This window comes from Gossypium hirsutum, chromosome D12, assembly GCF_007990345.1.
Source record: "Gossypium hirsutum isolate 1008001.06 chromosome D12, Gossypium_hirsutum_v2.1, whole genome shotgun sequence".
Classification (NCBI taxonomy): domain Eukaryota; kingdom Viridiplantae; phylum Streptophyta; class Magnoliopsida; order Malvales; family Malvaceae; genus Gossypium; species Gossypium hirsutum.
In genome coordinates, this window is record NC_053448.1 from 59,454,695 (window position 1) to 59,475,466 (window position 20,772).

General features: G+C 35.9%; 2 protein-coding genes, 1 long non-coding RNA gene, 1 other non-coding gene and 1 pseudogene across 5 annotated transcripts; 1 reads left to right on the forward strand and 4 right to left on the reverse strand.

Moving 5' to 3' along the window:
• The first annotated feature begins 6,658 nt into the window (after nt 1–6,658).
• On the forward strand, nt 6,659–7,976 carry LOC121224340 (uncharacterized). Its single transcript, XR_005921957.1, has 3 exons — nt 6,659–6,814; nt 6,923–7,125; nt 7,535–7,976. It is a non-coding gene; the product is annotated as an uncharacterized lncRNA (long non-coding RNA).
• A 91-nt stretch (nt 7,977–8,067) lies between these two features.
• LOC121224339 (GDSL esterase/lipase At4g10955-like) lies at nt 8,068–10,603 on the reverse strand (annotated as a pseudogene).
• A 226-nt stretch (nt 10,604–10,829) lies between these two features.
• LOC107947127 (dynamin-related protein 12A) lies at nt 10,830–15,067 on the reverse strand. Its single transcript, XM_041107484.1, has 16 exons — nt 14,744–15,067; nt 14,597–14,660; nt 14,390–14,497; nt 14,193–14,294; nt 14,027–14,077; nt 13,624–13,685; nt 13,272–13,362; nt 13,071–13,135; nt 12,768–12,962; nt 12,497–12,616; nt 12,289–12,359; nt 11,990–12,215; nt 11,843–11,893; nt 11,487–11,715; nt 11,265–11,404; nt 10,830–11,157 (listed from the first exon to the last, which is right to left on the reverse strand). The coding sequence occupies exons 1-16, from the start codon at nt 14,870–14,872 to the stop codon at nt 11,029–11,031; spliced, it is 1,833 nt and encodes a 610-aa protein (XP_040963418.1). The 5' UTR covers nt 14,873–15,067; the 3' UTR covers nt 10,830–11,028.
• A 1,332-nt stretch (nt 15,068–16,399) lies between these two features.
• Nucleotides 16,400–20,625, reverse strand: LOC107947126 (uncharacterized). 2 transcript variants are annotated; one of them, XM_016881689.2, is made up of 12 exons: nt 20,030–20,625; nt 19,776–19,939; nt 19,586–19,663; nt 19,394–19,473; nt 18,914–18,998; nt 18,286–18,705; nt 17,860–17,967; nt 17,605–17,672; nt 17,355–17,442; nt 17,183–17,254; nt 17,054–17,107; nt 16,400–16,962 (listed from the first exon to the last, which is right to left on the reverse strand). In XM_016881689.2, the coding sequence occupies exons 1-12, from the start codon at nt 20,463–20,465 to the stop codon at nt 16,882–16,884; spliced, it is 1,734 nt and encodes a 577-aa protein (XP_016737178.2). In that variant the 5' UTR covers nt 20,466–20,625; the 3' UTR covers nt 16,400–16,881. The 2 variants fall into 2 exon arrangements, 1 of the variants encoding a protein (XP_016737178.2); XR_001697057.2 differs by lacking the exons at nt 16,400–16,962; nt 17,054–17,107 and having other exon boundaries at nt 17,182–17,254; nt 17,355–17,522.
• A 37-nt stretch (nt 20,626–20,662) lies between these two features.
• TRNAA-CGC (transfer RNA alanine (anticodon CGC)) lies at nt 20,663–20,735 on the reverse strand. The gene has a single exon. It is a non-coding gene; the product is annotated as a tRNA-Ala (tRNA).
• Between the last annotated feature and the right edge of the window lie 37 nt (nt 20,736–20,772).

Consider the following 20,772-nt stretch of genomic DNA (forward strand, 5'->3'; position numbering starts at 1 on the left):
TTTCTATACATGCCATACACAAAACAAAACGTCTAATTATACCGAGTTATTTCTTTGATAGTGTGATCGGCCTCCGACGTTTCCTTCGATCCCCGAGTGGCTAGATAAGTACTATAAGAAGAAGAAAATAAAGAGATTAAGCACTAGGCTTAGTAAGCTTACAAGCAAATAAATCACAACATTCAACATAATGGATAATTATGCATAATATCATCTAACATCATAAATTTCTTTACTTCTCAATTTCTATCTTCTTCTTTATTCCCTTACCTTCTTTCTTACCTGACCTTTCCGTTTTCATAAATATAATCTACTTTTCCTTTGCTGTTAATTCACTGTAATTTAACTCGTATTCTGACCCGTTGAACCACTCGGAATACTAAGGATACTAGGGTCGTTCCTGTCTTTCAATATCCTGCCAATGCCATGTCTTTGACATGGACTTACATGAATTATTCCTGTCTCCAATGCCATATATAATATGGACTTACATGGCTCAATCTGTCATCAAAAGCCATATTTTAATATGACTTACTATGGTCATTTTTTCTGTCTGTCAACCCTGCATATCTAACATTCCTAGGGTTCAACCGGGATATTTCTAACACTTTTCCTCTGTCACTTCACCTTAATTCGACTTTAAATATTTTCATAACATAAAATATAATGCTGAAATGACAATAATATGTAAAAAAAAAATATCTGCATTTATTACTGTAACTTTACCTTATACAAAATGTGACTAACTTTACATTTAGATTTTACTTTTTTTTCCCCATCTACTCCCGAATTTCGTTCTTCTGATCTATAATAGAAATTTAACTTATTTAATATTCATTTTTAAAATAGCCCCGACTCTAACTTTTTGAAAATTGACAAATTTTGCCCCAAGGTTCGGAAATTAAACTTCATCTCTTTTCTTTGTTTTATAACATTCCTGAACATTTTTTTTCCTTCGTATGGCAACATCAAATCTAATTTATCCCTTATAATACTATATTTTGCATTCTAATCTATATTCTCTCTAATTCTACTATAATCAGTTAATTCTCATTTCCCCTAAATCCCTAATTTCGGATTCTTTCAATTTAATCCTATCATTCAAACTATATTTTATACATCAATCTTTTACTAACTTCTAACTTAAATTATCATTTTACCTAGTTCATCAATTAATTCAACATAACTCATGTCTAACAATCTACTAACTTTCAAAATATCAACATAAATCAAGTAGTATTTATCTCTAGGATTCCAAAAACTCAAAAATTATAAGAAAAAGACTTAATTTGACTTACCAATTGAGCTTGAACCTTAAAACCTTAATTTCCCTTTTTCTTTTTCTTTCTTTCTTTCTTTCTTTCCTTCCTTCTCTGCCCGTTTTGCTCTCTGTTTCTTTCTCTGTTTCGTCTCTTCTATTCTGTTTCTTTCTTTCTTTTTTTTCTATTCTTTCTTTTTTTTATTTTATATAAATAATATAATATATAATGATAATATAATATAAAAACATAATCATTACTATAATATAATATTTTTTTTAACACATAAAAATCTCAGATTTTATACTTATGCCGCCTCAACTTTGGAAAAAGCATAATTGCCTATTTGGTCCTTTTAACTTTCTTTAATCTATAATTAAACTTTTATCCTATTGCAATTTAATCCTTTTTCATAATTAACTATCGAAACATTAAAATTTCTTAACGAAACTTTAATATTATCCTATTGACACTCCGTAAATATTTATAAAAATATTTACGGCTCAGTTTATAATATCGAGGTCTCGATACCTCGTTTTCGACCCAATTTACCTAATAATTTCTTTTAAATCACAAAATTCACTAATTCAAAAATATTTCTAACTTCTTCATCGAATTTAGTGATCTCAAATCACTGTCCTGACACTACTGAAAATTGGGCTGTTACAATTATAAAATAAAAATTACGATATTTTTAAAATAATAAAACGTGGATAAAAAAATACGAAAAAATGGCCGAAGTAAGAGTGTATTAGTAAATTTTTTTAAAAAATTCAGAAATAATTTATACAAATAATTGAAACAAAATGTACTGAAATAATATAAAATAATAAAATACAAAATAATATATTTTTATTGAAATTAATAAAAATCGGGAAAATAATAATACGATCAAAGGGCAGGGGAAAGGGTTTATTTCGGGTTTTTTACCAAAATATTACAAAAAAATAAAAAAAACCAAAATATTATAAAAATTTATTTACCAAAATAATAGAGGAAAAAAAAGGGTGATGGAGGGGAATAAAAGGCGGCACCAATATGTGGCAAATTACCTTTTAATCTCTCCTTATTTATTATTTTCTTTTATTCCCTCTTAACACACTAAATTAATAAATTTCAAACATTATGCACTAAAATAATATAAAATTATAAAAGACTAAGTTTATGATATTTTTTAAAGTAATAAAATGCGGAGAAAAAATACGAACAAATGGCAGAAGTAAGAGTGTATTACTAACTTTTTTAAAATTCAGAAATAATTAATACAAATATTTCAAAAAAATGTACTGAAATAATATAAAATAATCAAATACGAGAATAATATATTTTATTTACAGTAATAAAAATCGAGAAAATAATACGAGCAAAGGGCAGTACGGCATGCCCGGCCCGTCCGACACGTATCCGCAGCATTAGGAGACTCATTCCGGTTCAAGTTCGTCGGCGGCGAACGAGCCACAGGACCTTTCCTCTATGTTTGCCACACCCCCACCTGTGGACGATGAGGATGTTGGTTGTCGCCAGGCCGTGAGTGTCGACTCCGCGTAGGTATACCCCCGAACAACACCATCAAACCATCAATTTTAGGGTTAATGACTTTTTGTATAAATTTAATATTTCTATTTTAATTTTTGCTTACTTCTAAATTTTTGTATAAATATCCATTATTCTATTTTTTCATTATATTAAAGCTGAATCGAATTATGAATGCCTCTATTTTCGATATAATCTTAATAATTCCAAATGCGCACATGGTATTTTATAACTTAATCTGGAAACAATTTGGATACAATTTAAGCGTAAGCATAAGCCGAATAATAAAAATTATTATTAATTAAATTACTTTTTATAACAATATACATCAAAATTTTACAGCATTAGCTCAATTTCGACCCGATCCGGACAACTGTCCAACATGAAAGTTTCAGTTAGGGCATTTATTCCGGCTTTGACTACTTAACCTGCATATTCCACAACACTTTCCGTCAGATTTCTCCCTAATGTCCATCTCATTACGGATTCTGCTTGACTGCGGACGACCCCTTGGATTCCTCCGTAGCCCTCTGTCTGGGAGAAGCTCGAAAGTCATCGACGGCACCTCCCACGTAGATAGGTCTGGCAGGACGGGGAACTCATTCTTCCAGACACGTAATGTGCGCTCCAGCGTGTACACATTATCGACATATTGTTCAGCATCAAGGTTCACTTTAGCACATGCTGCCATGACATGCGCGCAGGATAATGAAGTGTTTCGAACCTCCTGCACTCGCACTGTCTGTTTCGGAGATCAACTCCGTAGGACCTAGGTTGACGACCGACGGTTTACGACGGTTTACGACCATTGCATCCCTTACATGTTAGACAAACACATGTCTCGCCTAAATCTAGTCGACTTGCTGCTGACCCATTCTTGGCATCAAAGTAGCCAGCCTGTAGAAAGTAGCAGAAAATACCGATGCAATCGGAAGATGACGTGTTTTCAACAGGACATCGTTGATCCCCTCGACTAAGTTTGTGGTCATGTGGCCATAACGAAAGCCCTCGTCAAAACGTTGAGCCCACCGCCACGGCTCCATTGTGCGCAACCATTGTCGGAAAGATGTGTTTGTCTACCCCTCAATGTCACTCTCAAGTCGGATCATTCTTTACCGGAAAATATGTGGCTCTAACTCGTATGCTGCATACGTATTAACGAAAAATAAGTTTTAGTAAGTCAATAACATCAAACATTACAACTTATATTGAAAAGACAAGGTTATCATTTACCCATTGCCACGACTTATCTCTTCCAGTCTGCATTCTTATAATCTTTATGGAAGTTAGACGCAATGTGACGAATGCAATAAACGGATCTCCACGGCACACCAGAACGCCTAATAGCTGCAATTAAACCCTTCCCTCTATCGGAGATGATGCAAATGTTATCGTTCCTAATAACATACTTCCGCAGATTTGTGAGGAAGAATTCCCAAGACTCCATGTTCTCTTTATCTACGATAGCAAATGCTATCGGGAGCACGTTTCTGTTACCATCTTGAGCAACTGCAAGAAGTAGGATTTGTGTATATTTTCCATACAGCCAGGTCCCATCCACCTGCACAAGTGGCTTGCAGTGGGGAAATGCCCGCATACATGGATCGAACGTCCAGAACATCCGATGGAAAATCCTTTTGCTGGCTGTAACTGGTCATCCGGGTCGTAATATGGACTTATCTATAACTCAATCACAGTCCCCGGTACGTACTCCCGCATAGTAGCTATCCAACCTTGAAGCTCGTTATACGACGAATCGTAATCCCCATACAATTGCTTCATCGCCATCTATTTAGCTATCCATGCTTTCCGATATGAGACTCGATACTAGAATCGTGCTTGCATTTCCGCAATGAGTACCGAAACTTTAATGGTCGGCATGTCCTTCACCATTGGCATGATACACGTACAAATAGTTTTCGAATCAAGTTTTCCATGATCTTCTGTCATACGTGTTGATATGCATGTATGAGGACCAACAAATTTTCGTATCTCCCAAATCTGAGAACTTCTAATGAATGTAGCTCGTACCCGCCAATTGCAGCCTTCCGCTGCCTTCCAACACTCCCTAACATATACTGTCGGAGTAGACACGGAGACTTTATAATCCACCGATATCTTCATGCTGTACCGTTTAATGGCATATACGCACTCTTCTTTACAGCTGAATCTCTGGTCTATGAATAACTCAACATCATCAGATGTTACGGCCAGCCCGTGAGAATGAACTATTTCAGGGTACTCCAGAAACTCAGCTACATATGCTGCGTCGAGGTCTATGAGCGACATGTGTGGCCTAGGATTATTGTGTATCAAAATACGCCGCATCTGCTCGCCGGCCGAAGAAGCATTAATGCCTTCATCGTTGTTGAGATCTTTATCGTCAATATCATCAGGTACATCGTCCACATCGGGATCACCGTCACTATCGACCTCTTCATCCCAATGATCGCCACCACCTTTTTATTCGCCACTACCTTCTTCTTCACCACCAACCATGTCAACATCGAGTGTAATATTCAGGTCGATACTGATCCTACCATAGTTGATTCACTATCAACGTATGATATTGGAGCCACCATCCACGGTTCTTCAGCCCCGTCTTCTTCATCAGATGCAGTAACATCTTCATTTTGCTCCATACCGACTAACTCAACAAATAAGTGAATCGGTGCATTCTTCTCACTCCCATTCCCACAGTAGAGATCGATCATTGTCTCCACGTCTTCGTCGTCTACAAGTTCCATTTCGATGATTTGACCGGATTTGTCGAAACTGAAAACTTGTAGAAAATTTTTGATATCCTTCTCCCACAACGTCTATGAATTTTTGCATTAATCATTGCCTTCATTTCATCGAACGATACATTTCTATTAAATCTCATTGCTATTTGTTGCCGACATTCAAATACACATCCAACACTTGTTGTCAAGATGACTCCATCGAAATAAACGCATACAAGAAACTTAGCATCCATCTTCAATATTTAATCTGTTAAAAAAAATAAAATCTCATAAAAATTCTCGAACGGTAACTAAATTACTTAAAAAAAATTAATGTTTCAATATGCAATTTTGTACATGAAAACCGTTTAACCACTAATCCTTATAACTAACACACTAATAATATTAATAATTTTATACTCAAAATAATACACACTAAAATTATTAATTTTACTAAAAATAATAACTAACTAACTAACTATAATAATAATACTAGTTTTTTACTAACTAGTTTATTTTGGTAAATAAAAATAATAAGTAACCATAATAATAATACTAGTTTTTTGCTAACAATAATATTACTAAGTTACATCTTAATACATTAATAACATCTTAATACTAACAACAACAATAATAATACTAACTAATACTATTATTTTGAGTTTTATTAATCTTAATAACTAAACTAAAACAAAAAAATATTACAAAATATACAAAATAATAACAACAATATAATCAATTATTTTTTAAAAAATACCTTCTTTTTCTCTTCTTTTCCGCAGCACCTCTTCTTCTTCTTTTTTTTTCTTCTGATTTTTCTCCCTTCAGCTGGATAGAGCTCGTTTTTATAATACAAGTAGTGCCGCCAATCAGTATGGCACCATTGGTGCCGCCAATGGCATTGGCACCATTGGTGCCGCCAATGGCTTTAGCGTGACCAAGGTGCCGTCACATCGGTGCAGATTTTTTTTGCAAGTTTTTTTTTTGTTTTTTATATATTTTGGTAAATAAAAAAATATATATTTTGGTAAATAAAAAAGTTAAAACATTTTGATTATTTTTTATTTTTTTTTATAATATTTTTGTAAAACCCCCCGAAATGGACAAGGAGCTTACGAGGTGGAATTCGTTAACTCCTTTTTAAGAAAGAAAAGTGGAAGAAAAAAAAAACTGAACACACACACACACACAAAAATGAAACCTACCAGAGAATCAATGGTTACCAATAGACGTCAATTAACTCCAGCTCAGAGATCAGCAAAGATAGAGCGTGATCGTCGCCGCCGCCGAGAGCGTAACGTACGTATATCAACAACTCAAAAATTTCCCCCAGTGTTTCTATTTTTTTCTTAGTTAAACTATTACTAGAGCTTACTGATTATGTTGCCGTCTTTGCGATCGATGAAGATGGAGTTTGAGAGACTGCAGAAAGCGGAAACGGAATTGCAGGCTTTGACGGCGGCGCAGAGGAATGAAAATTCGTGCTTAAGACACCACAATGAAAGGCTTAACGATATGGTTTCAATCCTCGAAAACATCATACATCAATTACGTGAACAGAATCGGGAGCTTCAACAAAGAATCTGGGACTAGAACAAACTATGAAGCTTGTATTATCTTCCTCTCTCTCTCTGCTTACTTTTATTTTGTGATCTATCCATCTGTTTTAATCTCTCTGCTTTCTTTAGATCTATTGACCAGCTCGATCTTTCATTTCGTAGAAATTATAGATGAAAAACAAATGGTGGAGAAAGTTAAAACACAAATGCTGAGTAATTTATTGGTTTTTTTCCTTCTATCTTCTGCCTCTGCGGGTGACTATGGCCAATAGAGAAAGTTTCTTGAATTGCAAGTAAATAGGGTTATAATAAAATTATATGTGTTAAATTCGTCCAGTTAGGGGTAAATATTTGATTACCTATGATTAAATTTAATGGGCCAAATAATTGCAGAAGAGTACTGTCTTCTACTCTGTGATTTACCCTTTCCTAAAGCTTTTCCTATTTACTTGTTTTACAGGCTGACTCATGGTTTCCGTTTGATAAATGTCAAAGCCCCAATGAAGAAGTTTCTAACAATCAGCCTAGTACTGAAGGTCCAAGGAGTTCTCAAAGCCGTATTCCATATGCCCAGAGGATTTCCGATTTATTGATCGATCAGCATACCTCAGATGCAAAGCATGCTTAGAAAAAGTAGAAGATATGAACTTATGAGGTGAGGAAACAGTATGTGCTTGATGCAGAGTATTTTTTAGACAAAGTCTGTGTATGCTGCTCTATTGCATTATCATCCTTCAAAATGAATACCTAAGTTATGAACGTAGCTTTTCCCTTTTGTGTATCTGTTATTTGTGAAGAGTAGCTTTTCCTTTTATACAAACACTCACTGTGTATCTAGCAATTGTCTAGAGACTAGAGTTGAATCCCATCTAGAAATATAGCATGTCTTTGAAGTGACAACAGATTCTTCAGCTTGTGAAAAGTTGTCCTGTTTAGGATAGCAGCATGTATGTGTATATATATATATAGAAAATAAGGTATTCTTCGCATCTGTTTTACTATCCAAAAAGGAACCATATTCTATACTTATTGACAAGAAAATGGACTGGAATCTATCAGTTTGAGAGTCTCACATGGAAAACAATACATATATCTCTGTTTTCCCTAACCCACAGCAACATGAACCACTACAAGGATTGACTAGTGGTACATAATTACATATACAAGCAAAAGCTAGACAGGGACAAACTATTTATACTTGTAAAGATTGCACTTCAAGTGCAGATCAGGTCTCCACCATTGTTGTATCCCATGGGCTTGCTTGAAATCTTCGGATGGAGTAAGATTCACTGTCAAATATGCTGAAGGAAGTAAATGCAGTGGCTCTGCAGCTTCGGCACTCCTCCTCACGACACTCATAAATAGATCTCCTAATGAATTCTGGGTTGCTAACCTCTCAATGGCCCCATACCTGATCTCTTCCATCTTTTTCCTATGCTCAAATAACCAATGTATTCAGAGCATAAGTGGTCTGTGGGGTTTACAAATATACATGGGGTCCATGCAGACAAATAAAGAATGGATCTTCAGACTGACTCGTTTGACTATTACCTTTGTGGCAAGAACAAGTCCTGCTGTGATGAAACTGCTTGCGAACCGCAGTCCATGTTTCACATTCCCATAATTGATTCTCTCAATTGGGGCAGATAAAAATGGAGGATTGAAGAGGAAAGCTTCCAAAAAGTTGCCTGTTTTAGCGATAGTCTTTCCTGCCAGCATTGCCATTGCTGCCCCGAGGGAATGGCTGGCTAGCCAGACACTTGAATCACCGACCATAGCAACCATGTTTCGAACAGCTTTCATGGCAATCTCGAAGCGAGAAGTTTGGTGAAGTCCATTTCGTATGATGTGGATATCCAACGAAAAGTCTCTTGAGAAGGAGTCCGGTTTATTTATGGTACCTCGAAAGGCAATCACATAGCGGGGGCTCCGATCAATTGAGTCATTACAATGAGATGAAGGTGGTGCATACTCATAAATGGCACCAAAGACGCACGAATCAACATCATCAACAAGCTGACGAATCAACTTAAAATGGAAGAATTCCCACCACGGAGGAGCTAGTGCTTGAGAGCCTTGACGTTTTTCTTGGCGATCTCGTTCCAAAATATAGGTGCCCTGAACCAAACTAGCTGCTATAGACCTTCGATGATTTGAATTTGCCCTGCATACAAGTAACATACAACAATATTTCAGCACATAAGACATTATCCATGATCCACCTGCTGAGATTCAAATTGATTCGAAGATCCTCAAGTTCTTAGACCTTAAACATCTTCAATTCTTCTGTTTAATGAGGGTAAGATCTTACCAGTCTATACTATTTAGGTGTAAGGGCCCTAAAAGACCAAAATCTTCCCTCTCAAAGCTCATCACAGCATTTGCAGTTCTTGTTCTTTCTTTTTGATATTCAGAAATGCTAAGCTGCATGCACAAGTGAAACCAGTGAACACAAAACTGCCAACGAACTAATTATTAGACATGAATGGTATTATTCCAAATAAAGTTTCAGAACAATTTACCAGACTTCGATCAGGGCAGAGTCAAGTATCGGTACATAAACCAAAAATTTTCAGATACAGTTCATGCAAAAGCAGCCAGAAAACTTCTGAGAATTGCAAAATTCATATTCTGGGCACCTTGGAAATTAAATATTTAAGTAGCATTTAATTCTTGTCTTTTAAAGTTTGTATCCTGGTGAAATGGCTGTATTTGTTGCCAAATCACAAATATTTCAAAGCAAATCATAACAGAAAGTGATAAAAAAAAATTCACAAAAACCATAAATTTGTTTCTATATTTATTCAATTAGCCCCATATAAGGTATACTCTATATTGAAAATTTGTATCTAATTTCTACTCGCCATACAAATTTATACAGATCCATCAACATCCCTACAGACTATGAAACATAACATGGAATATAAATACAAAGGGCCACCTCATCATAATTAAGAATCAACTAATCCAAAAGCAAAGCATAAAACCACCATAACTCCTTTTTTCAGGTTACCCTTGACAGTTAAATAAAGTACTTGAACAAATTCCCTTAAAAAGATGAGCAAAGATTAAGGTAAACCCATCAAAGCTAAATGCCTAAAACAATCAAATATCACGAAAAGCTTCATCAAGAATAAACCTAAGAAGGAAAATAAAAAGAAAACATGGAAAATTGGAGGAAAATTTTTTACCTTTTTCTTTTGGGGATGGAATTAAAATGAGCAGATCTGTGTGCTTCTTTTTATATTATTGAAAGGAATTTTGTAGTAAAATTGAAGCTTGCTTGGCGAGAGACAGGCATAAACGTAACGAGAAAAATATGTCTGTCATCCAACCGAAGTTTTAACGTTGTGCGACTTGTCTGTTTTATTTCGAGTCCTGATGTGGGAAGATGGCAACGGATCCCGTGCAATATTCCTTCGTTTTCGGTTTTTTTCCCCGACGCCGTATCAGCCCAGGAACGATGAAATGTAAACTTGCGATTACGATCGGTGATCTTTGGACGGGCTTTTAAGTTTTAACTGAAATTTCGGCTTTAATAAGGGTTAATTGCATCAATGTCTTCAAATTGTGGTTTAAATTCTAAATTGGTCATCATATTTTAAAATGATATAATTAAATGTTGAGTTAATTGAACCAGACATCCCAAACTATGTCCCTCATTCTAAATTGGTATTCAAACTTTAAATATCAAATATCGGATTAGGGGTAATTTTAGTCATTCCCATGCTATTAGCAAATTAAAGAAAAACAAATAATGGGGCAAATAATTTTTTATATAATAAAATTTATAAAAATTGTACCATGAACATCGCACAACTTACGTTGCTTGCTGAGATATGGTTAAACTATATTGCCTTAAAAATACAACGAAGCAAACCAAACCTTCTCCCAGTAAATACCAAGTGTGACAGTCTCTCTGCTCATAAATGAAAGAATGACGGTTTCACCATTCTACTTGGCCCAAGCCACTGTGTCAATTTCTGCTTGAGCACTCCTATATAGTTCTAGCCTCTTGGCTAGAGCGCTACGTCGCTCCATGATTGCCGGATCTTCATTCAACAATGCCGATAACCGGTTTTGCTACGGAAAAGAAAAGAAGATTTCCCAGGTATCAATTCCGACTGTTTATCTGTTATACTAAATTAGTAACTAAATACTAATGATGATAAGAGTGAACCATTTCCTACCTCTAGTTTACCCAATTCAGTGTAGTAAAAGTCGAGCAAGCTTCTTCTAGCTTCACGGACTTGACAATAAACAATGGACTTGGGAATCGAGTGGCGCAACCCAGCGCAGACCGCATTAACATAAGACAGAACCGTTGTTCCTGCACATACATTGTCATAGAAACCCATGATCAGCACCCATAACATACATTGAAATTTCAAACAATTAAAGATCTGTCCTACCAATTCTCCTAAGGTATGCTTCATTGTATCTGTCAAATATTGATTGCGAAGGGTTGCCACCTTTATCCACCTCTTGAGGTAGCTTTCGGAAGAAATCGACCGTAAGGTAACAACATTCCATATCGACCAGTTGAAGTGTTGCTTTTTTGCTTTGTTCCCTCATTCTCTCAAGAGATTCCATTGCAGCGTTTCCGACCTCTGTTCTTAGAGCAGGATACTGCTTTAACTCCTGAAAAACCAAACCATATTGATGCTTATATACCACGACCAGCTTGAAGAAATGGTCTGACAATAGTTTTCAAACACGGATAATTTCTTTGATACATTTATAAGATAAGCAAAGACAAGGAACATACTGGAGTCTCATTCATAGCTTTGTGAACCAAATCCTTCAGAATGGAATGAATCTGAAAATTGTAAAAAGACAAAATCAATCCAACTTGAAAAATGTAAAAATAGGCTGTAGTTGAACAATTCTGAAAATCTCAAATTTAATTTCATACCGCATCAACAGAGGCCTCAGCTGGACCTCTGATAGTAACTAAAGTAGATTCAATCAAACGACGATATCCTTGTTCAGGAGCTATTAGATGAGGTTGATATCCATCAGCTTCAGTAATGAGCTTCCTAATATTCTCCATCGACAGTTGTTTGTCAAATTGCAACCTTTGTAACGCAGCAGGAAGTTGGTTGTCGAAAACATTGTAAACCTTATCACCACCAGAACGCCTGTAAACAACAATGGAAATCAAAACTGAAATGACTTAAAGACGGTAAGAACAAAACATGTTTATATACATACACTCCATCCAGATGTTCTCTGTAGTTCTGATCAAAAAGACGGCAGATCTCCATGATTGTGTACAACTTCCCCTGTAAAAGTAACTAAACTATCAGCTATTTGCGAAGAACTTATAACTGAGAATCAACTGAAAGTGGAAGCTCAAGGAAACCAAACGCCACAGTCCACACACAGATACAAAGAGAGTGAGCAGGAAGAGAACACTTACACCCGCGTCGGCTGCAATAGGTTTTCCAAGGCGGCTCAGTTCAGTTTCAAGTTCAGCAATTTTTTTATTAATAAGGGACTGAATGCCTGGGATTCTGGACTTAATTAGAGTTTCCAAATGCTGTGACATTAACCAGTACAACTAGGTTAATACAATTGAATAAAAAGTAGAACTGAATCCAGTACCGTGATGTCCCTTGCAAGAGAAGATTAAGCATCCAAAAGTTTTCACAAAAACAAAGGCATTCACAAATGTGACTAGTATACTATACCTTTGAGAGCACCTTAGCAAGATGCTCAGAACCCATTCTCTGAGCAAGGTGCTTATACTCTGGTGTACTAGCAAAATACTCGCGCTCTCTACGCCTAGCAGCAATCATGTCAACATTCTTGTTAATATCTGCTTGTGAGCGGTTCACAACACCAATCCAAGGGAATTTCAGCCGATAAGATTTTCCTTCCAATATCTAAGTCAATAAAAATGTGCATCAGAACATTGACAATGCGCAAGGCACCCTCTGCTGAAGACTTTAAAATGTTTTGCATGACAGTAAATAATGCATAAATCAACTTACATCAACTGCATCAGTACCCTTATCCATCAGATCAATCTTTGTCAAGACACCAATTGTCCTCTCCCCTGAAAGGTTTATACCAATAATAATGAGTATGACCCATAACTTGACATAATATCACAACTACAATTAGGGTAAAAATTTTGAGGTGAATGACAAGGAAAAAATAATATAGAATGAACTGGTATTGCAAAAGTTTACCTGCATGGTCCACTTCACGTGAGATTTTTATTGCATCCGACGTAGCAAGATCTTGATTAGCAGGTGAAATAGCTAAGATTATACAGTTGGGCTGCATAAAAAGTTCACCAAACAAAAATAGTGCAACAGTACTCAGCTCTCATTCTTGTATAAACCACAAATTACAGCAAAGTTATTGTGGGAAAAAGGGGAAGGAAACAATTTACAGTAAATGTAAAACTCATGCAAAACATTTGGGTCCTTGTAAATCATAAAAACTAATCGGCCATAACATAATTGTAAATCATGTTTAGGTAAAATTTCTTAAAACTGGAGCACCGGACTAGCACAAAAAAGAGCAGGTTCATTTTACCTTTTCAATATATGAGCGAACCATATTCTCAATATCTTGCACAATGGTGTCTGGCTGACCCTCTGCATTTAGCAATATAATCCATGAATTTCACAAACTATTATACAAATTAAACAAAAACTCTGCTAATTAATATTGCAACGAAAAGAGAGGGAAGAAAAAAAAACAAAGATAGGAGGCTTAAAAGTGCTATAGTGGTAAAATGCTATAGTTATTATAATTGAAATTTCCACGGCAAAGAAAAAAGCAAATTCGAAGATTACACATCTTAGGTCCTGTGAAAATTTTGTATATATATACATACATATATCAGTCAATCAATAACAGTAGGCTACAACGGTTTAAGCATTATAAGGCAAGAAAATTTCTTAAAATTAATTAACTAGGCTTTTCTGCAACTTACCTACTGCTACCTTCGTAAGACCAGGAAGGTCAACCAGAGTCAAATTGACAACTGCAGCAAATTAAAAAAAAAATCAATAACATAAGAGAAGGGCTTGTAAAATGTAAATTTTCAAGCAATCAAATAGCCTAAAACATAAGAATACGTTTTAACGAACAGAACATACCGTTGGGGGAATATATACTAAGATGAATTGGAACACTGGAGATTTGTTTCGTTTGACCAGTTTCTCTATCCGTCTCATCTTGAATCTCCTTCCTAACAGCGGCTATAACACAAATTAAACGATAAAAGTTCAAATTCTAGCTTCGCTGCTAGTAAACGTGTGTAAAAAGAAAGCCAAGAGGAATAAAAAAAGATTACAAAAATCGGTGAATCTTTTTCTTTGAAGGTGAAGAAACTCAGCGCATTCTCTACTTCCTTCGTCACTCTTATGAAGCTGTAACACCAAAGGTCTCCGAGTAACAATTCCTGCATTTATTTTTAATCCAACCAAAAAAAAGAAAAAAAAATCACTTCTCAAGTTCTTAACGAGGACGGATCGATTCGGCAATTTATTTATTCATTTACCGGATCCACGCGGTAAGAAATCCTTGCCTACAATGCTTTCCAGCACCGAAGACTTTCCTGAACTCTGTTTGAAATTCAAATTTCATCACTCAGAAAATAAAGTTGACTACAATTGAAAAGAGAAGGAAAATATCGAGTGTTGTTCACCTGACCGCCGACGACGGCGATTGCTGGTAAAGAGTCCCAAAGAGTAGGCAATGCGCTTGCTTCTCCATGGTCACCGAGAGCCGTGCAAGCTCTTTGAATCTTGTTCACAAGAGAAATCAAATTCTCCATTTCTTTGGCAAGCGAAAATCGATGCCGGAGACTAAATACGGCGTCGGATTCTGATCAACCGTTAGGGGAAGAGAGACTTCTTAAGTAAGTTTTGAAATGGAAGGAGAATGGAGAGCTCGCGAGGCTTGGCTTGGCTTTTTAAAGTTTAAAAGTGAAAAAGGTGAGAGTCAATACGACAAAGATAGTCAGCAAGCCAGGGGAAACTTGTTAACTACGATTTACGAATTTAAACGGTTAGTTTATAAATAGGGATAAAATAACCTTTAGTCCCTAAACTTAACAGTTTTTAATATTTTGGTCCCTAAACTTTTTTCTGGTCCACATATAGTTTCGGAGCTAGGAAGCTTTTCTCAATTTGGTCCTGAACTTGGGTTTCGTGGTATTTTGAGAATGCACCATGTTATCACCTGGATTTTTTTTATAAATTATATTTTTCTTTTTTCTAGATTTTATATAGAATTTTGATGTGACACAAAGTTGCATATAATTACTCCAGAACGGAATCCAAATTCAGAGATTAAATTGGAAAAAAATATTGAGTTTCAAGACTAATAATGTGAATAAAAAAGTTCAAAGATCATATTGAAAAATGCTATAGAGTTTAAGGACTAAATGTTAGTTTGTCACTTATAAAATAAAGACGCGTTTGGCTATTCAAAATACTCACTGAGTTCCCGAGGTTTGGTTTTTCCCTCTAGTTTTTCATATTTGTCTATAGGGTGAGGGACAGACCCTCTAAAGTCATAATCACATATGGCAGCGTTTGGATTATTAATCAATTCATTTTCCTGATTAAATAAATTATATAGCTAGTGGAGGGTTTGCATTTCAACATTATCCATCCAAACAAACAAAAACTAACAAATGGAATTTCACGTTAAAAAAGAAAATTAAACCAATTGTAAAACAAAGAAGAGAGTTTTCCATAATCATATTCTATAAACCTTTTTAAAATAGGAATTTTACATATTACGATAACGATGATAGGGTGTAATCAGACAAAAGCCAAGTTCAAATATTAGTAAGCTCAATCTAAAGTTTTGAAGCTTAATATTTGGCTCGAGCTCAATTGAACATCTATTTTTAGGTTTAAACCTGATTCAGGATATGATTGAGCTACTCAAGTTCAAGCTCAATTAAGCTTATACGTATTAACCCTCGGATTTAATTTGATAATTAAATTTAACATTAATAATATAGGCAATAACATAATTTAATAATATAAAATATTTAAAATATATATTAAAAATAAAAAAACTTGAATAGCTCGATAAAACTAATGAGCCATTCAAGCCGAGTATTATTAAACTCGAATTTTAACTCACCCAATAACTCAAACCTAGCTCAATAATTATCAAATTAAAACTAAACTTTTAGAATAGCATCATTTACCTTATTAGAGAATCAGAATACGAATAGTAAAAGAATCAAACCTAAAACGAGTATACCAATCTGGCCAAATTTGTCCGTAATTCTCCTCGAATTTTCCGGGCAGTTAGGAAACCTTTTTTCCATTTACAAACCCAATAAAGCCATTGGACCTGGAATTTTTATATATATAAAGGAAACCACAAGCATAACACTGGCTTTCACCATTACTTCATCTGTTTACATTATTACATACAATTTGCTGCAAAATTTACAAGTTCCAAAATGAATTCCATGAGTTCATCTAATACAAGAGAAAAATGGAATTTAACATATAAAGAGTAAGGCTTGAACCAAGTTTATCCAGCAAGTTGTTGGAATAGCTCTTGGATATATGACCAGGAATATTGATGTTTTGTTGCCACCATCTTCCCACATCTCATCAATTATTTGATTGAAATGCTTCAAAGGGTATTTGGATCGGTGTCTGACATCTAGTTCCTGATGTTGATTCCTCGACTTTTGGTCTGATCTAATCAAAAAAATAATGTCCTAGGGAGAAAGCATACAACGATCCACAGGTTGGTGCTTAACAATGTAAAATGAGTGTCGCTTGAATCAAATATTTACTGGTTGGATATCTAAATCTGTTCAGTAGGTATAGATTGGGAACTAAGTAGTCTTTCAGCCTCGTCATTTGCTTCGGCTTGGAGTTTCCATTTCTGTATAAACATGTCAGAAGACATCAATTGAAAGTCAAATGACATGCTGAAGAACATAAAAGGAAAATTGCTTTGAGAGATAGGAACATGCCTCTTCAAGATTCTCAAGCTCCATGATTTGTAGTATCTGCTCAGCAATGGTTTCCTACAGAAAAAGAATTGTTACTTACTACATATGCTTGCTAAATGCAGAGACGATACATATAGATTTAGTGCTCACTGCATTGCTCGCTGCTTCAGCAGCTAGAACATCCGAGTCCATTTCCACCTCGATTTCAATCATTGACGATATCTGAGGAGTATAAAATACCACATATATATTAATATGATACAGTCATAAAAACTAAACATAAGTGAAGAGTTGTTAAGGTTTCGATAATAGAAAGAGTTACTCTTGCAAAACTATCAATAAGTTCAATCCTTCCCCTGAGCGAATTCTCCAAGCCTTCCCGCACCCTTTTGATTCTACTTCTTCGGGCACTGAAAAAGATAACAAAGAAACGTTGTTCCACCGTACTGAAAATCAAGTACCTATGAGCCATCAGATAACACGATGATGGCTGATGGAAAAGATGTTTATTTTAAGACCAGTAGGCATAAAATTAATTAAGAACACAGTAATTATAATGTGTAGAGTTTCACCGATATGAAGGTTCTCCTACAGCAAAAATTTTGTTCTCCAATTGGCACATGCGAGCCAGCATCCAAACCTACACCAAGAAATGAACAAGCTTCTTGACTTAAATATCAAGCCACCCTAGGATGAACTGACTTAGATAAACACTATTGACTAACAGATTGATTGAGAAGTGTGATTTATCTAACATATTTGGAAAAATACATTCTTTCAACTTATATCTAGGCAATTAACAGATAGTCTTAGGTCCCTGATAGTACCTCTTTTTCAGCAGCTTCTTTTAGGTCCCTGATGCGAGACTGCAATACATCATACTGAGATAACAGCTGCTGTTTGATGGCAGTTGTTTCCACTGATCTCTGAGGAAGCTGTTACCATCAATCACTAAATGAGTACATTTATTCTGTCCAAGAAAATTGTTTTTCTTTTTCTTCCTTAACAGGTTCCATAGAAATGGTGGAAACAGATTCAGAGCTGAATTAAATTATCTTGATTGCCATGAGCAAGAAACGTTTAAATGATGTAGAAACAGTGTTGTGAGAAACATAGTTTAAATGATGTAGCCTTGAAAAAGGGTAGGGACCTCAATGATAACAGGGTTTTAAGGTTTTGTAGACAAATGGTAGAACTAAATCAAGTCAATATAGCTGACCAAAAACAGAAATCAAGTCAAGATAGCAGCTTACCAGATTTAATTGTGGAAAAATGACAGCATTTAAAGTTGCTCCAACAGCAAGTGATCCTACAGCAGCTACTGAAAGCAATTGTGGTAAGCTTGGGTCTATTACCCCTGAGGCAGCATCTCCAGCAGCCAGAACAGTGAGTAGTGGAATGACAAACTGAGGCTTAAGTATGGAAGTGTTTCCATCTTTTGCAGGGGCTCTTAGTAATTGCGATTCCCTGCCATCTTTGTGGTTTGTCAGGCACATCGGTTCCCCAGGGTAAAAGTTAGGTGCCTTAGGACTAAACTTGAAGGGACCGACCTCTCTATAAACATTTGAAGGAGCAGCACAAGCAATGGTTACCCTTTCTCCTTCTTGTGCAGGAAGCTCAACTGTTTCAGTAGCAAACCTGTGTGTACGTGCCACACCAGAAGGGGTTTGTACCTACAATGTGGATGTAGGTGGAACTAATTAAAGAATGTTCAGAGAGGATTTTGAAGGGGGAAAAGGAAAAGAAGTTTGTCATCACTGATGAAATAAATAATATGAACAAATAGCACACTGAATGATACAAAAACCAAGTTTTGAATCCAAAAGAGCATATTGTCAAATCAGAAAAACCGAATGGCTAAACAAGGTAGTGAATATATACCAGAATAGAATGAACAGCAGCAGGAACTCTTTGTTTCAATATTTGCAGAGATTTTAGCCCCCTTTTCCATGCTGGGATCTCCATGCTGCGTTCGGCAGGAGGAGTTCCTTAGCAAAAGTGAATATCCCGGCATCAACACCATACACGAATATAGTGTGTTATCAACACTAAAACCAAAATGGAGCAAATAAAATTTGTTGCTTTATAGTCAGTTAATTCAACTCATAAACATAGTGCATTCATAATGGCATAGGCCACGAGTACTTCAAAGAAAAATGAAGGGTCTGAATCACATAGGCCACAACTATTCAGTAAAAACACTTGATCACTATTTTTCTTTTATTAGAGTCATCACTAAACTTTGATGACTGAGATATGAACACAAACCAAGCTATAAGTTAAATGCCATGGCAGGTCAGAACTAGCTCCTGGGGAAAAGTCAAACATCCCAGAAAGTAAAATATACAGAAACAAACCAACCTGATTTCTTCCGAGTCAACACTAATTATGTTGCCAGAAACAAGCTCATACTTGTAGCGACATTTGGCACAACATACAATCTGCAGAAACGTATAAATATAGAAAGCAAAAATCTTGAGTAAAAGATGCACATATTTCAGCTCAAGCCTCCATAACTTAAGGAACCTTTCAAAAAGCTACAATGATATTTACCTGAATTCCAAGTTGTGGTTGTGCAACACCAACAGCAATGGAACAAATGGGACACCTTACAACTTTCCCAAAAGGAACCTTTCAAAAGAGAAACAAAAAGATCCAGAATTTTTTTTCATTCAGATTGATCCAAAGAAACCTTTTTTTTTCCTATAGCTAAAGAAGTTCAAAGAAAGAACTTGGTCCACACCTCCTCACCAGGAGAAACTCCAACTCGGCAAATATCATCGATCATTTTAAGAGCATCAGAGACCCTTAACAATGTAGCCAAGCCTAGAACTAATGTAGTGTAAATCCCAACATCGGGTCTTGACCATTTCCATCTATCAACCACTGGCCTATTCTCACTCACACCTATTACCAAAAAAACATCGAATAACTACATTACAAAGACTATTTTTTATGTTTTAAAGTCAACCAGTAAAGGGGAAGAAAAAAGAAAACCTGTGTCGAAACTGGAACGCATGGAGTAGAAAACAGACAACGCCAAGTCAGCATTGTTACGATCAAGCGCGGCGTTTATTATCAAACGACAATCAGAAACACTTACGACACCGCCGCTTAGTTGTTCACCGCTTTCGCTCTGACTTTGAGCGATCATTTCGAGTGCTTCGTCAGCATCTTTAGTAGCCGAGACTCTGCTCAGTAGCGCCTCGTCTAAACCGAAGGTTTCCTCCTCCTTAACGACACCGTTTGATTGGGTTTCGTTTAAGGAAGCTTTGAGTTTGAAAGGGCCGTTGGTTTTGAGAGAAGAAAGGGGATTAGAGCGTAAAAGGAGGGAAAAGAGAGTGAAGTTGTTTGGAGAGTAATAGTCGGGAAATTTAGTGTTCGGAGGGGAAAAGCGAGACAGCCATGGTGAAGAAGCTAAGCTCAGACTCATTTTTAGCCTCTGCTTAGAACTGGAATTTGAGTTTATGCACTTGATTTCCGTTTAAACTTTTTTTTTCTTTCTATTTTTTGGGGTGTAACTTTGGACCAAAAAAAGAAGATGAGGAACGAGAGGTTCAGAGGACAAATTGGATGGGAAAAGGATCGTTTTGATTGCACTGTGCATGTTTGGTGTTCGCGTTTAAAAAATGGAGGTGCGGGGAATCGAACCCCGTGCCTCTCGCATGCGAAGCGAGCGCTCTACCATATGAGCTACACCCCCATTGGCTTTTCATAACTTTTATTATATTTTTCATCTA